This window comes from Dasypus novemcinctus, chromosome 31 (genome assembly GCF_030445035.2).
Source record: "Dasypus novemcinctus isolate mDasNov1 chromosome 31, mDasNov1.1.hap2, whole genome shotgun sequence".
Lineage (NCBI taxonomy): Eukaryota > Metazoa > Chordata > Mammalia > Cingulata > Dasypodidae > Dasypus > Dasypus novemcinctus.
In genome coordinates this window covers 32984478-33000816 of record NC_080703.1, presented here as the reverse complement: position 1 = coordinate 33000816, position 16339 = coordinate 32984478, and the positions used below count along the sequence as shown (strand labels likewise).

General features: G+C 47.6%; 1 protein-coding gene across 1 annotated transcript in view; it reads right to left on the bottom strand.

Moving 5' to 3' along the window:
• LOC101413556 (SH2B adapter protein 1-like) overlaps nucleotides 1–16339 on the bottom strand; it is a 46150-nt gene that overhangs the window by 15859 nt on the left and 13952 nt on the right. The window contains exon 3 of the mRNA XM_071212846.1: nucleotides 14317–16170. Within this exon, the coding sequence (XP_071068947.1) occupies nucleotides 14317–16170 (1854 nt within the window). The remainder of the gene's footprint in view (nucleotides 1–14316; nucleotides 16171–16339) is intronic.

The following is a 16339-nucleotide window of genomic DNA, read 5'->3' as shown; positions in this document are numbered from 1 at the left end:
AGCAGACGGGGTCTTGTTAATGGCCAGCCTTTCATTCCTGTTAAATCAATTGTAAATAATAGAACCCCTCGGAGAAAAATGATGAAATAAGCATTGATTTCCAAATTGGGTGTCAGAAACAGAGCATTAATAAAACACATTGCAAGCAAACAAGTACCTCATATACTCTGATCATTGAAATAGTAATCAGGGGAAAAGAATCAATGACTTCTGTAAGTTGCCAGTCTCTTAACATTTCATTTGTATCTATGTATCGTCATATGAAATTTCTCATTTGAGGTCCTATGTGGTTATTTAAGTTTTGTCATCGTTATCAGCAAAGCTAGGTTACTGTTTAGCTTGAGAAAGGGTGGATTCATTTCCCCCTTTTAAATAGGTGGCAAGCATCTGGTCACAGTGTTTTTCAGTTGCCCGCCACCAAAGATTTGGTTGTGTTTAATGTGATACAATCATTTACAATAAGTCACATAAAACACCAGAGAAAAATGTAACAACTCTAATAAAAATTTTTAAGGAAAATAAAGCTTTCTAGCAGGTGTCCATAAAAGTGCTTTATGCCCAGAGACTCTATTAAATGTTAATACCAGTGTCCTGCGAATGCCACATAAGGGGTCTAACTGCAAGGAAAATGCATCTGTGAAACTGTGTTGATTTTCTAATAAAGGGGCCTGGAAAGCCAATGCCACATTATGTGTTGGACTGAAATATGAAAGCCATGAAGTACTCTCCTCATTGAGCCTCGTGTGAAGGGCTAGGTTGAAGGAAAGTACATGAAGCTTTTAAAAAGTTATACATGGAATAGAGGTGGAACTGCTGAGGGCACCACTTTCAAAAGCATGTCCCTTAAGCTTTTCAACTTGTTTAGCACCTGCTTTGTCACACATGGTCTACAAGGATAAAATAGCAGTGACACACTAATTGATGTTTTATCAGTCTTAAGTGCTGTTTCCTCAAATTTCATTACCAATGGCATTGAATCTGTTGTGCTATCCTTTTTCTTATTTCTAGACTTGTTCATAAAACTTCAGTTCTTCAAATATCATTTTAACCATTACCAAATAGTTAAATATCTCTTTGACCTCTGTAACAGGCTAATTAACTCTGTAGAAATGCCGTTATGAAGAGTAGAAAGAATCTTAATGGTCACTGCAAAAGTTAGTCAAATAGCTCTTACAAGAAAGAAAACATTATGACCTGAAGGCAAGATGCAAAGTGACTGCCAAATGTAAGCCAATCTTTACAGAACATAGAGGCAAGAGATCTGGCATAATCTGCCGAAACCCACACAGAGACCAACTACTGAATATTCCAAAGAAGGACAGGCAGGGAAATGAAAGGATTTGCAATTATGATAGGTGAAAAATATTTGAAGGACCAGGAAGATTTTAGCTGGAAATAGATACCAGCTGGCTGAGATCTGTTCTATTAAGATAACCGTATCGAAATCTAAGGCCCCTCTTGATATGGAAGTGGAGTGGACACAACCATTCCAAGGTCCACAGGATGGAGTAATATAGTATGGATTAGAGTGGACTTATTGATATTCTATTCATGAACTATTGTGATTAGTAATTGAAGAAAGTGTGGCATTGGTGTGGAGAAAGCAGCCATGGTGGCTGCTGGGTGTGGGGAATGGGAGGAAGAGATAAGATGTGGGGGCATTTTCAGGACCTGGAGTTGTCCTGGGTGGTGCTGCAGGGACAGTTTCCAGATATTGTAGGTCCTCCCATGGCCCACTGGGTGGACTGTGGGAGAGTGTGGGCTGTGATGTGGACCATTGACCATGAGGTGCAGCAGTGTTCAGAGATGTATTCACCAAATGCAATGAATGTCTCATGATGATGGAGGAGATTGTTGTTTTGGGGGGAGGAGTGGGGTGAGGGGGGTGGGGGATATATGAGGACCTCATATTTTTTGAATGTAATATTAAAAAAAAAAATAAAGACCAAAAAATAAAAAATAAATAATGGGTAAAAAGAAAAAAAAAGATAACTATATGACTTATTCAAATGAGGGAAACCTTTGAGAGTAAGAAGGGGTGAAAATAATCATTGGGGCAAACAATACACACAGTGGCTGCTTTGCACAAACGGATGAGTGGTCTTCTTTGTTTTAAGAAGAGGAGTTTGACCACTGGCCTTGAGGTTCAAGTAGGATCACGAAAGGGTAGCCATGGAAAGAGAGGATTGCAAGATAAGAGATATCTGAGATTCAGGTCTCCTGAGTGTACACCAACCCCAGCCCCAACCACAGGTACAGTAAAAGTAACAGAAGAGGCATGTGTAGAAAGGTCACATCTGAGTCTAACAGCCAGACCCTGAGCCTCAGCAGACTTGCAAGTCCTACCCTCCCTGGTTTATTGGACTTACGCCGCCAGCTAACAGGAAGGTGAAGAAGGTCAACCACCACACCAGGGAGCCAAGAGTGCCTACAACTGAAAGCAGGAGGATTGCATCCATCATCCATGTGGGATCTAAGTTCTCTCTCAATATAGAGGTGTAGTGGACATAACCATCCCTGGGTCCACAGGATGGAGGAATAGAGCATGGGTCAGAGTGGACTTACTGATATTCTACTATGAAACTATTGTGATTAGTAATGGAAGAAATTGTAGCATTGATGTGGAGAAAGTGGCCACGGTAGCTGCTGAGGATAGGGAGAGGGAAGAAGAGATATGATGTGGGGGCATTTTCAGGACATGGAGTTGTCCTGGGTGGTACTGCAGGGACAGATGCTGGACATTGTATGTCCTGCCATGGCCCACTGGGTGGACTGGGGGAGAGTGTAAACTACAATGTAAACCATTATCCATGTGCTGCAGCAGTGCTCCAAAATGTTTTTTGCCAAATGCAGCGAATGTCCCATGATGATGAAAGAGATTGTTGATGTGGGAGGAGTGGGGTGAGGGGGGGTGGAGAGGTATATGGGGACCTCATATTTTTTTTAATGTAACATTTGAAAAACAAAAGAAAAAAAAAGATATCTGAGGACCTCTTGAATGGCTGAAATAGAATGCCTTTGGGAATTTGGGAATTTCCAGTTAGTCACTGGAGTTGCTCAAATGGAGGTTGGGAGGCCGTTTGGCAAATACATTGTAGTGGAAATCTGAGCATGGCAATTGTGGCCGGGCCAAATGAGTTTTAATGTTGTCGCAAACCTCGGGAATCTGAGGTTGTAAACCTTCAAGAACGAAATCTCATGGAGAGCTTCAAGTTTTAAGTCAAATTGTTTTAAGAGCTTTCATAGACTTGTTATTCTGGAACGAGTGCAGTCTAGCTTGGCAGTAGTGTAGCTTTAAATCACCATCATGAGAATGAACCTAAATTTCAGATCGAGAATGATCTGAGCAGAAACCTTAGGATCCTCATTCTGAGCAGCAGGGCCCAGTGATATGACTGCAAAGTGAGGGCTGGAATTGGGTAAGACACAAAACTAAGGTATAGACTGGAGACCTCGGGACACAAAGAACATTCCCTTTGAAGCAGGGTCTGTGGTCGCCGTAGGAGGCCCTTCTGTACTGCTGGGAAAGGAGCGTTGCATCACATGTGCATTTAACCTAAGCAACCTAAGCTCTCTACATGTGTTTTTGGTAGTGCTATAGGATTGTGCTCTGCATTTGTATGCATTCTATATTAATATTACCTTATATTGCACTTTATTGGGTGACTTAGGGAGTTTTCAAGGGTAATTTTGACTTTGCATTTGTCCTTATTTGCTGACTTAGGTGAGAAGCCCCTTACTAGATGCAGCCACATGATGCTACCGACTTCCACCTGTCCAAGCCAGCTCAAGCCCCACGTTTTTAACAAAACCTTCCTGGATCCTCATGGCTGAGGCTTGGCTAAACCCACCTCTCCTGAGCTCTGGTGGCACTTGCCTGTGCAGCACATTTTGGCATGGACACTTGATTATTGCTCTCGAGTCGTACCTTGGGTATGTCTGACCTCTCAAACTAGACTGCAAGCTCCTGATCTTCTTGGAGCCTCCCAAGAGTATTGTGCAGATAATATACACTCCATAGATGATTCAGCTAACCCTTAGTTGAAAAGTGGGCCTGGCAGGAGGGGAAGCCTCCTGATGCCTTTGACCCCAGGGGAAAGTATCTGTGGATGACCCCTGCCCCTCAGGGAAGGCTGATACTGGCAGAAAGGCTAAAGGCAAGTGTGGAAGCTGGAAGGAAATGAGGCATTCTGTGGGTCAAAGTACTTCCAGGCCCTTTCCCTTCTTAAGCTTTCACTGTCAGTGAATATAGACCATGTGCTCATGAAAGGTTTTGACTTGTTTTTTAAACGTTCTCCCTCCCTTCGGGAGTTTGCCCAGAAACTGGGTGATTTCAGAGTAATGGATGCACATTTGAGAGTCATTTTATACATATATAGTATAAACAGTTTGAAAAGCATTTCTCAGACAAGCATCATAAACTTCTTTTTAAAATATTTTTTTTATTTCTCTCCCCTGCCTTCTCCCACCCATTGTCTGCTCTTTCAGTCCACTCGCTGTGTGTTTTTCTGTGTCCACTTGTATTCTTGTCAGGTGGCACCGGGAATCTGTGCTTCTTTTTGTTGTGTCATCTTGCTGTGTCAGCTCTCCATGTGTGCGGCACCACTCCTGGGTGGGCTGCGCTTTTTTTTTTCACTCTGGGCTGCTCTTCTTAACAGGTGCACTCCTTGTGCGTGAGGCTCCCCTATGTGGGGGACACCCCTGCATGGCACGGCACTCCTTGCGTGCATCAGCACTGCGCATGGGCCAGCTTACCACATGGGTCAGAAGCCCTGGGGAATCTAACCCGGGACCCTCCATATGATAGGTGGATGCTCTATCATTTGAGCCACATCTGCTTCCCATAAACTTCTACTTTTCTATTAGTTTCTGCTCTTTCGAATCAATGCCATGGAGGTGTGGAATATGCTGTATTTTGAATACATGCAGATTCAGGTTTTGTAAGTAAGGGCTATCAGTTCCAAATAGTCTGGGAATAACAGGATTGAAAAAGGATGAAACCCTATTCTTTTTACTAGTGTGAAGAAAAAGGTAGTGTATGGAGAAAACTTGCAGTGGGGGGGGGGAGAAAGAGGCAAAAGGATATTTTGAAACAGTGGAAAATATTTCTTGCAAACTGCCATCTCAATGAAAGATTTATATCTAATACATCGGAAGATAAATTTTGAGGTCAAATTATCATAGCTCACCTCTATAGAATATTAATATTATCTATAAATATATTATTTTAGTATATTAAATTTTTAAAAAGATTCGTTTATTTATTTCTCTCCCCCCCCCCCCCCCCCCCGTTCCCATTGCTGTTCTCTGTGTCCACTTGCTGTGTCTTCTTTGTCCTCTTCTGTTGTTGTCAGCAGCACGGGAATCCGTGTTTCCCTTTGCTGCGTCATCCCACTGCATCAGCTCTCCGTGTGTGTGGTGCCATTCCCGGGCAGGCTGCACTTTCCTTTGCACTGGGCGGCTCTCCTTGCAGGGCGCACTCCTTGCGCGTGGGGCTCCCCTATGCAGGGGACATCTCTGTGTGGCACGGCACTCCTTGCGCGCATCAGCACTGCATGGGCCAGCTCACCACACGGGTCAAGGAGGTCCGGGGTTTGAACCGTGGACCTCCCATGTGGTAGGCGGACGCCCTAACCACTGGGCCAAGTCCGCCGCCCCTGGTATATTAATTTTGAGCAGTGCTTTGTGAATGTAGATAGTCTCACTCCTCTGAGTTCCATTGCCCCTTAAACATGAGTGTAATAACTGCCCTTTCTTTGCAGGTTAGCATTATTTTATGATGAGAGAATATCATGGTTGTGCTTATGTATAATGTTTAGTAAATGGCTAATAAATATTGAAGTGACTAAACAGCTTTCACTATAGCCTGTAAACCAACTTCTTGAATAATAATCAACTTGCACATCTGCTACTGCTGGAAACTATGCGAAGTATGATGGTTGGTTGTTCACCATGACCTCTTAAGACTTACAATTACCTATTCTTTTCCATCTTTATCTTGATGGACCACCTTGCTGGCCATTTGCGAAAAGTATATTTTTTATTAGAGAAGTTGTAGCCTTATGGACAAAGCGTGCATAAAATAGAATTCCCATCCACCACCCAATTATTAACATCTTGCATCGGTGCAGTACACTTGCTACAATTCGTGAGAGAACATTTTTATAATTGTACTAGTGTAATAACTACAGTCCATCATTTACAAGGTTCACAGGTTGTACAGTCCTAAGTGTTAAAAAAAAAAATTTATCCTTCTAACACATACAACCTAAAATTTCCCCTTCTAACCACGTTGAAATAATTCAGTGCTGTTAGTTACATTAGCAATGTTGAGCCGCCTTCGCTAGAGGCACACAATGTTGGCTCGTGGCAACTCTGCCAGGTTTTGATTTTGCCAGCTGGGATGTGACTGGCGCTCCTGGTACCCCAGAGAAGGAAGCTGTCTGCCTTGGGGGGAAGAGCGCCAAGCGGTGGGGTTCAGGCTGTGAGCTTCCACGTGCGTCTCTTTTCTGGATCTTTCCCACTTCGTGCTGGATGACATGGAGTGATCTTGGTTAGCGGTTAAACTACAGGTCTTTATTGATGGGGCTGAGAAATCCACCTTGTTGCATGGAGATGCTGGATTGGCAGATAGGACCTTTTCACTCCTCCTGGAACCCGGAAGATGGGCTGTCCACATGGGATGTCAAAATATTTTTTAAAAGCTTAACAACAGTGATGGTAGCAAATGCCTATATATATAATCAGTGGTGAATGCGATGCAAGTGTATACATTAACTTGTCAAACTCTCACAACAGCCCTGTGAAAGAGAAGCTTCTTTTAAAGATAAGAGAACTGAGGCTAGGGAGATTGACTTGTCTAATGTTACTCAGGCATTAGTGACAGAGCTGGGATTTGAACCCCAGCAGTCTGGCTTCACAGCTGTTATTCTTTATTTTTTTTGTCTTTATTTATTTTTTTAATGTTACGTTCAAAAGATAGGCCCCCATTACCCCCCACCCCCCTCACCCCACTCCTCCCCCCATAGCAACAACCTCCTCCATCATCATGAGACATTCATTGCACTTGGTGAATACATCTCTGAGCACAGCTGCACCTCATGGTCAATGGTCCACACCATAGCCCACACTCTCCCACAGTCCACCCAGTGGGCCATGGGAGGACATACAGTGTCCCATAACTGTCCCTGCAGCACCGACAACTCCAAGTCCTGAAAATGCCCCCACATCATATCTCTTCCTCCCACTCCCTACCCCCAGCGGCCACCATGGCCACTTTCTCCACACCAATGCCATATTTTCTTCAATTACTAATTGCCATAGTTCATGAATAGAATATCAGTAAGTCCACTCTAATCCATATTCTATTCCTCCATCCTGTGGACCTTAGAATGGTTGTGTCCACTCTACCTCTATATCAAGAGGGGGCTTAGGTTCCACATGGATGCTGGGTGGGATTCTCCTGCTTGCAGTTGTAGGCACTCTTGGCTCCCTGGTGTGGTGGTTGACCTTCTGCACCTCCCTGTTAGCTGAGTGGGGTTAGTTATTCTGATGGTGGAAGACTAGGGCCCTGGATTGAAATCCTAACAATGTGACACTTAACCCCCAAGCTATTTTTCCTTCATCTGTAAAATAAAAGCTTTTTTTTTTTTAATAATTGTGATATTACAGGCATATAGTAAGTGCTCAGTAAAATGTTAGCTTAATATTTACAATGATAGAAATAGGACTGTCGGGTATAAAATTGTCTGGTGTATATTTTGTCTATTATAAGCATACATGAGAAAGGGACTATAAAAGAAGAGAGGGTAGAGGTGCCATATTCTCTCAGAAGCGTGTACAGAAGCTTTACCTCAGGCCTTTGGATCAGTTTCTTTCATTTGTAGCAAGTTCACCTCACTTTACAGCTGACAGTCCTGGCTCTTTTTTAGCTGGAAAAAAGCAACGGTCAGACTAATTTCCTCCTGATAATCTTGTGAGTTTCCTTTTCTAATCGGATAACGGAATGATTGAGAACTTTGCAAATAAAGGACAGGCCGAGCTGCTGAGGGAAGAAGGAAGTGACAGCCACGTGCGGTGCTCTGGGAGGACAGCTCCTTGCCACCCGCCCTGGCAAATGTGTGACTCCTCAGATCCGCGGAACCGCTACCGCTTTCCTTTTTGTTTTCACCTCCTTTCCTTTCACTGCTGGCTGTAGGTATGACCAACAGTGCATGATTATCACTTTTTTAGTAATTTTGCCTTCCTCGACTAATTCATCCTGGGGCAGATGAATTTCACTAATATGGGAGTCGACTTCGTTTAAATCTGGATTTTTAATTAGTGAACCAAAGCAGCAGAGAGAATCTTGTCATTTGGCAAAACTGTTCTAGGAACCACCGCTTCCGGCAGTGTTTACACTTTTATTAACTTATTAAAGGGAAGAAAAATCAGCTCAGGAAATAGCAGGAGCAAATCATAGCTTTACTACTTTCAAAGAGAAAGCATTTTGTTGATTAAATTATACAGTGCAAGTCATTGCCAAGTTTGGTGCTCCCGAAATCTTCGTAACAAACATTTGCTTAGAAATAGTTACGTTTAAAATTAAACTACTAAACTTCTCAATCTTCTCTCTCAATCCTTCTCTCTCTTGGTGTGGTTGTGAGTTTAGTTATGTCTGAAAAAAGTATTTTAAAGCTATCTGCAGCAAGGACAAAAATTGTAATTTTTAGTGTATTTTTGTTTTTTTAATTTAAACTTGTGATCCAAGGTACTGAAAGAGTTCTGGAAATAGAAGAGTTTCATGTTAAGAGCTGTCGAGAAAGTTGGCAGGCCATTCCAAGAAGTTACCTTCAGGCTAAGTGTAGGCATGGAAAAATATCTCAGCTCCAGTGTTTCTTGGATCAACAGGAAAGAAAACCTTAATGATGTATGTCTGTGTAGCAAATTCATTATTATAGTGTGATCACTAGTATACACAGTAATTACGTTTATAGCAACTCTATCATAATATACATTATACATTTCTCTATATATAAAATGTAGAAGTAGTGTAACCACAGCGTGACTTGGTTTCCCACTATTTGTGTCAATGCGGACATGTTCTTTTTGTCTTTGATCACTTACCCATCCCCTAGAAACATTAGTCCTTATGTGACAGTTAACTTGCCGTGCTATCTGCAGAGGATCAATGAGAGCTGAGGTGACCCCTTCCACTGGTGCTCAGCTTCCCCCTGTGTATGTCTCTATGTGTAGAAATCCTCACCACAGCTGGCACTGAAACCTCTGAACAGTGGTCAGTTTCGCCGAGGATTTGGACTTGCCTTTCTTGAGAGCAACCATGGAGAAGATATGATTTGTCTTATTTCCAAAGTGTCACCTTCAAGTGTGGGACCCTGGGAGAACAGCAAACCTAAAAGATCTACAGAGTATCTGGCCTCATACCACTTGAATAGAGAAGTTTCTCTTCTCTGGGCCAACGGTCGTTTGCGTCGGTGCTTCCCGAATGCCTCAACCATACCGCAGGAGATGGGAATTGGGCATTGGCAGTTAGATGTGGTAGGGGTTCAAGTTTACACCTGAGCTGTGTGAGACATTGTGCAAATTGTCTCCTGTAAAACGAGGACAAGTGGTATTATTGGACGGACATCCTTCTACAGAGTCAGTACACTGTGGCACACTTGTGAGTAAAGGAGCACGAAAGTCTAGAATGCACATGGGAAGCTCGGTGCGTTTCAATCTGTCCGGAAAGTTGTGATCTGATTTTAAGAGAATGCCCTGAATATAAGAAGTAGTCCTACTGAAAACTGTAAACTTAAGTTTTGATAATATCTCATGACTTTGACCTTTGAAGTCTTACTGCATGGGCTTCTCTCTCCTTTAGATTGCCTTCAATGCTGGGCTTTGTGTGATTCATGCTAGAGGTGGTACATGGTGTGTACAAGTTAGTAACACGGACAGGAGAGCCCAGACTGGCTGTGTTAGAATCTTGGCTGTTCCACTGAATGGATGAGTTGCCTTAGGAAAGGTGACTAACCTTGCTGGGCCTCAATTTCCCCATCTCCTAAATGGGAAGAATTGCTACAGCTCCCTCATAGGTAGGCTGTAAGCCCTACGGGATGCTGTTCCAGATGTTTGATATGCATTTCTCAGCATCTAATAAAATTGTTGCCTGCTGTTCACCCACCCTCGTCCCTGTTAGTACCTGGGACTTAATGAACACTTGCTTTGGTCAGAATTTCTCTCTATGGTTAAAGAAAATGTTGTCATTGATAATGGGAAGGTAAAGGGCAAACACAAATGGGCGCAGGGGTAGATACTGAAAAAGAAATCCAAATCGTTTTCTGGCCTATGAGAAATGGGGAGGTCCAGGGGAACAAAGCGGTCAAGCAATCTAGAATCAGCGAGTTAAGAAAAATTGAAGTTAGGGCTTCTGCCTCATTTACCTGCACAGGGCGCACAGGAGCGTCACCTCCCAGGCTGCCGGCAGTCCTAGGGTCAGCTTTCCCGAGACCCCCTTGACCTGGAGCCGTGCCCAAAGGAGCTGAGAGAGTGGCCGGGAGCTTGCTGAGGGGGCATCACTGGAGTGTGGGGGGCAGAGGGCTGCCCAGAAAATGGGTCCCAGGCCCAGATAGCCCAGTCAGAACTTTGAGGCTCCAAGGTGAGGGAGTAAGGCCTTGGGCAGACAGATGGCGGGTCAACCATTCCCTGTACAGCGGCAGGGAGGGTTAAGGGGCAGGCGGAAGCCCGGTGGGAGAAGAGGTGGCATCCAAGGCGCCTGACCTCCCTCCCTGGCAGGAGATAGCCCGTGCCCTGCCCTCTCTGATACCGTTGACTGCCATCCTAGGGGAAAAGAATCCCTGTGGCCTTTCCTCCCTTTCCCCTGACATTAAGACAGGTTGGGATCGGAAGCTGAGGGCTACCTGAGCGAGAGCGGCTGTTTATCTCAGGAAGCTGAGTCCTACCACCAAGGATTAGTCAAAGCTTCGTCTAAGCTGCTCAAGTATTTCCCTCCACCTGCCTGGCAGAGGAGGGCACATCCAGGAGGGACAAAACACGAGCTCTTTTCTCAGCAATTTCAACTTATACTGGGAATTATAAATTTTGCACCCTCAGTCCATAGACAAAATATGTGGTTTTTGTGAATGTGTCTATGAGTATCTTACAGGGAGAACTATAACTTCACCGAAGACCTAACAAAGAAACTTCCTAGGAGTGGTTTCTTAGGTTTAAAAGGGCCGGTTGGTACTTTCATATTTCTTTTTTTTTTCAGCTTGTTTTTATGTCTAACACATGCAGTTAAAGAAATAGGAAAGGCACACACCCAAAGCATCATATTAAATTCGGTTGATCTGACTTAATATGGAGCCAGATGTTAGAGATCTGAAGAGTTAATGCACTGCTGGGCTGCTGTTCTAGAATGTGATGGTATTAAGTGATCTTTTGGTGATGCTTTGCAATGAGGATGGTATTCTGAGTTTTCAGAGTGGCCACATTCAGCAGAGCTGGTTAAAGAGAAATCTATGTGTGTCCTGAAATATACAACCTTTAGTTGTCAAGGAACGGAGGCCTGCCCTTTTAGGGAGATGCTTTGAATCCGCTTCAGCAATGGTGAGGCACCTTCTTAGTGAGAACTTCAAGGTTTCTCACCAAAAGATGGGATTCCTTCATACCTGAACCATCTTGGGAGCTTATGTGACCAATTTGCTGTCTTGACCTTGACTAACATTGGAGTAGTCCCTAGAAGAACTCTTAAGATTGATCATATTTGTATTTGGCTGTTCAGATTTGTTGGGGAACCACCATATCAAAATAGGGGGATGAATGGAACATTTAGAGTGGCTTATCTAATATTCACTTGAACATGGGGTCATTGTTCATCGCTTTAATTTTTTGACTATCTGCTCTATTCAAGGCACTAGGGGACATAGAGATGAATAAGATATGGCTCCTGACCTCAAAGAGCTTACTCTAGTGAAAAAAATCTGCATATGTAAAATTGTTTTTATGCATGTAGCCACATGCATCTTCCAGGAAGAACATTTCTAGCACTTTCATTTGCTTTCCAAACAAGTCAGTGGCTCCCAAAGGTTAAGAACAACTGTATTTTTAATCAACTTAATGGAAGTAGGGCTTCCCGATGATAATTATTCAGAAAGTTCTGTGACTTAGCCAGTCTACTTTTGGCTAGCGATAAAAATCATCAGTGAGACGAGGAATTAAATTATTCAGCATATTTGTAGAGTAGCAACAATACATCTACCTATGTTAGATGCCAGGGAACATAGATAAGGAAGATGTAGTACTTGCCTTCGTGGAAGCCAGTATCTAGTAGGAACAAAACAGTATGTTACAAGATATGGTGGGGGTTTGAGCTAAGTGTACAAAATAAGAGTCTGGGGAAGTCTCTCAAAGCAAGTGTTATTAAAATTGGGTAGTGTGATGGTTTGCTCGGTCGGTAGAGGTGGGGTCTGGCTGTGGACGAGGGGTTGGTCCAGCTCAGGACGAGGGGTTGGTCCAGCTCGGGACGAGGGGTCGGTCCCGCTTGGGACGAGGGATTGGTCCCGCTTGGGACGAGGGGTTGGTCCGGCAGCAGACGAGGGGTCGGTCTCACAGGGGTTGCGCGGTTCGGCTGATGGGGTCGCCCGGCGAAGCTGGCGACGAAGGGGTCGCCCGGAGAAGCAGGCGACGAACTGGGGACAAGGGAGGCCAGGCCCTTGTCGGGGGCTCTCAGGACTGGAGGGCGCACGGCAGAAGAACTACCGCGGAGACAAGGTAAACACTCAAGTCCAACTTTATTGAGGGAGAGGCAACAGTTTTATAGGGGCTGGGGAAGGCTGATTGGTCGAAGCCATGCCCTGTTCTGATTGGTTGCCGGAGAAAGGTCGGTGGGAGGTACTGGACGGGGGAGGGGTGGTGATTAGGGATTGGCTGTCGCTGTTGCTGGGGGAAGGGGCAGGGTTTAGGGATTGGTGGCTGCTGTTGCTGGGGTGGAGGGCAGACTTGAGTTTCCCGCCCACGCCTGGCTGTTGCTGCTGTCGGGGGAAGGGAAGAGGGCAGACTGGATTTTTCCGCCCTGCGCCTGCGCAGGGAGAAAGAAGGCATCGTGCGGCGCTATCTGGGAGGAGGGGCAGCCACGGAAGCATGGCTGCCGAGAAGGGGAGACCCGAGGGCACTCTGCGCCCATGCCGAGCTTCCTTCAGGGGTGGCGGTGGGCCCGACCAACCACCCCATTACAGGGGCAGCGGTTTGGAATAGGCCTACCGCGGCCGCCGCCCCCGCCAGGCCAGCAAACCACACTTCAGCCTGAGGGGTGACCGCATTTCCCCCTTCTTTTCAAATAAGGGCCAGGATGGCAGCAGCAACAAGTAGCCAAGGCCCAAGAGGCAGTAAGCAATGAGGGAAGCGGGGCTGAAGAGGGAGGTGAGTATACCGGGGATATAAATGTACAATTTGGGGGGCAGTATCTTGCCGTTGCAAGCAAGGGTGGCCAATGTCCAATTCTCGTTGATCTCGGTGGCTATAAGGTCCATCTGCTGTTAAAAGTCCAGGATGATAGCGCATTACAGGTAGTTGATCCCTTCTTGGCAGCGAAGAGCGGCCGAGGCAGACTGTGTGATGGTCTGGAAGATCGCAGCTGTGAGGACAAGTCGCGTCAGGGCACCAGCGGCGGTGGTGGCGGCAGCGTCGGGAGTGGTGGAGACGTAGGCGAGGACAACAAGAAGGCCAAAGTCTCCACGGGTGCGAGAGAGGCCGATGTTAACAGGGCGGGCCGACATGAGGCGGCCTAATCTGCAATGCAATGGGGGTTCAAGCAAAAAAAGGAGGGGGGCGGGGGATGAGAAAGGACGCTTTGGATGGCTGAGAAGAGGAGTGAGGTCGAGACAGGAGGAAGCTCCGCAGAAGTATGGGGAGGCAAAAGTAGAAACGTTATTGGGTGCTAGAAAGCAGGCCATGGGCCGGGGAAAGCGGGTTGCGGGCCATTTAGCGGGGCTGGCGCTGCTTGAGAGCGATGGCGGCATGGGGGGCCGCGGTTACAGAAGACTTGGGGCACCTGCGGGAAGAGTGAGCAGGAAGAGGTCGGGTAGGAGGAGGTCGAGAAGATGAAGTGGGGGGGGTGTCCAATTGAAGGGCTGGTGAGAGGGGTTAGCTTGGCCAGAGGTGGCGAGGGAGAGCCTAAGGAGAAGGAGAGAGACTATGTTAATTGGCTCGGCAGCATGGCGAGGGTTGCGGCGTCTGCACTGGCGGTAGAGTGCGAACAGCGAACGGACTTCAGGGTTGGGTGGTTGCCTCTCGGGGTGGAGGGTGAGCTGGCTCAGTTGGTGCTGGATCACTCACATTTGGCGCCGTTCCCTGCGGGACATCCGCTGCAGAGGTGGCGGGTTTGATGCATCTCCCTCGCACACCTCTGCAGGGCTCTCGGCCTGCTCTCGGCCTCACTTCCTGGGTGTACGGGCACCTCCTCCCCTACAGACCTGCTCTGCTCACCCTGCTGCCGCTGGGAGGACACGACATAGTTGACAAGGACAACATCACTGGAGCCTCCAGACTCCAGAGGGATGGGGTGCACCCGGAAATGCTTGAGCATATCGAAAATGGACTGGAACCACAGGTGCTGGACTTGGCACTGGCCCTCCTCATTCAGTGACAAAAGCAGGTGCTTGGCCTTGCCCTGGAAGTTGAAAGTGAGGACATATTCGCCCTGCCTTGTCTCATTCTGACGTACCAGGAAAACGCCGTGGGAGCCAGTACCTCCTGCCAGCACCAACTGGGCAGCCTTGAGTCGAGAGAGCCTCCCATGGAACCAAGGATATCCTGAGAGGGGCTGGTCCCCCTCACCTCCCTCTGACTCTCCCTGGAACAGAAATGACCCTGTGGCCATTTCTGGAGAGTCCAGGGGAGGGGAGGGAGCTGAGAGGGGATGAACTGTCTCTGCTGGAGGTCCCTCTTTAATAGGGATGCGAGGGGGTAATTCTGGGGGAAGCAGTTCCATTGAGTCAAAATGGGAGGCAGCAATGGAGGCAGACAGGCATTTTTGGATATTAGACACCCAGGCCTTCACATGTAGCGCATCGGCTGTCTCCAGGATATACTCTGAGGGGCCTTCCACCTTAACCACGAATGTGTTCTCCCTGTCAGGCATCTCCAGGGCTGTGGTCGTTCGGACGTCTGTTATAGTGGAGCAGGGAATGCTGAGTCGGGGCCGAGAAGCCTTGGGTGGTACAAAGAACTCCAGACGACTTCCTCCTCCTCCTCCTTTTCTGTCACTCCGAAGCAGTAAGCGGCACTTCTGCCACTGAGGTTGCCCTCCTCCCCCTGAGGTAGGCCCGGTTGCCCCTCCTCTCCGGCTCACTCCAGCTGGGTCAGGGGCTGCCTCTTCAGCCCCCATGAAACACAGCAGCTCTTCCCTCTGCACCATCCCTGTTCCATCTTTCAAGGCCCCCCCTCTCCGACTCAGTCTCAGCCTCTCAAAACGGTGAGTCCATCTTTCCCCAGGGGACGTCTCGCCACCAACCAGTCCCCTACCAATGGTCCCAGCCCCACCAGAGGATTTGGAGTTGCTGTTTCCTCCTAAGGCTGGGGGGCCTGAGGAGGTCTCCAGGGGCCCAGCTGGAGAGGGTGGGTCAACGGTCCCCCGCCACTGCAGGATTCCACGGACTGAACTGCGGACGGAGCGACCCACTGAGTGGAGGGAGAAGCGTTTCTTTAGCTTTGGCTTCGAGGAGGTCGTAGAAGAGGAAGAGACGGAGGAAGGGAGGGGGCTGGCCAGGTCCTCAGATGGCCGAGAAGGGCCCAGCACAGCCAGGGGCCCACCCACCCTGCAGCTCTCAAGGGACAGGTCATGTGGTGGGATCTCCGCTCCAGGACTCAGGGGAGCCAAGACGGGTGGCGAGAGGGAGCCAGAGGCCCGGGCCACCTCAGCTTCAAAGTGCTGCAGGAAGAGCTCAGCAAAACAGTGGGAGAAGGCAGCCTCAGCCCCCGGCCCCGCATATTGGGGGTGGGAGGCCAGGTAGAGGCGGAGACGGCGGGCAAAGTCCAGGGCAGCAGCCCGGGCATGGGACTCACAGAACTTGCGCTTGGCAGGGGAGGAATACGGGTCCAAAAATAGGCTAGAGGGGGCCGCGCGTGCGGCAGCTTGCCACGGATCAGATGGAGGGAGCTGCCAGGGGGAGGCAGAGCCGGGGGGGGCCGCTGGCACGGAGGGCGCGAGAGGAGCCATTGCCCATGCGGTGTTACAAAATGGCTGCGGGCCGTCCCCAGCGGTACTACAAAATGGCGGGGAGGGAGCTTCCAGCCCACCCAGGCAGGAAGTCGTCGGGGGGAGGGAGGGGCAAAGGGACCTCCCCTTTACGAGCGAGGA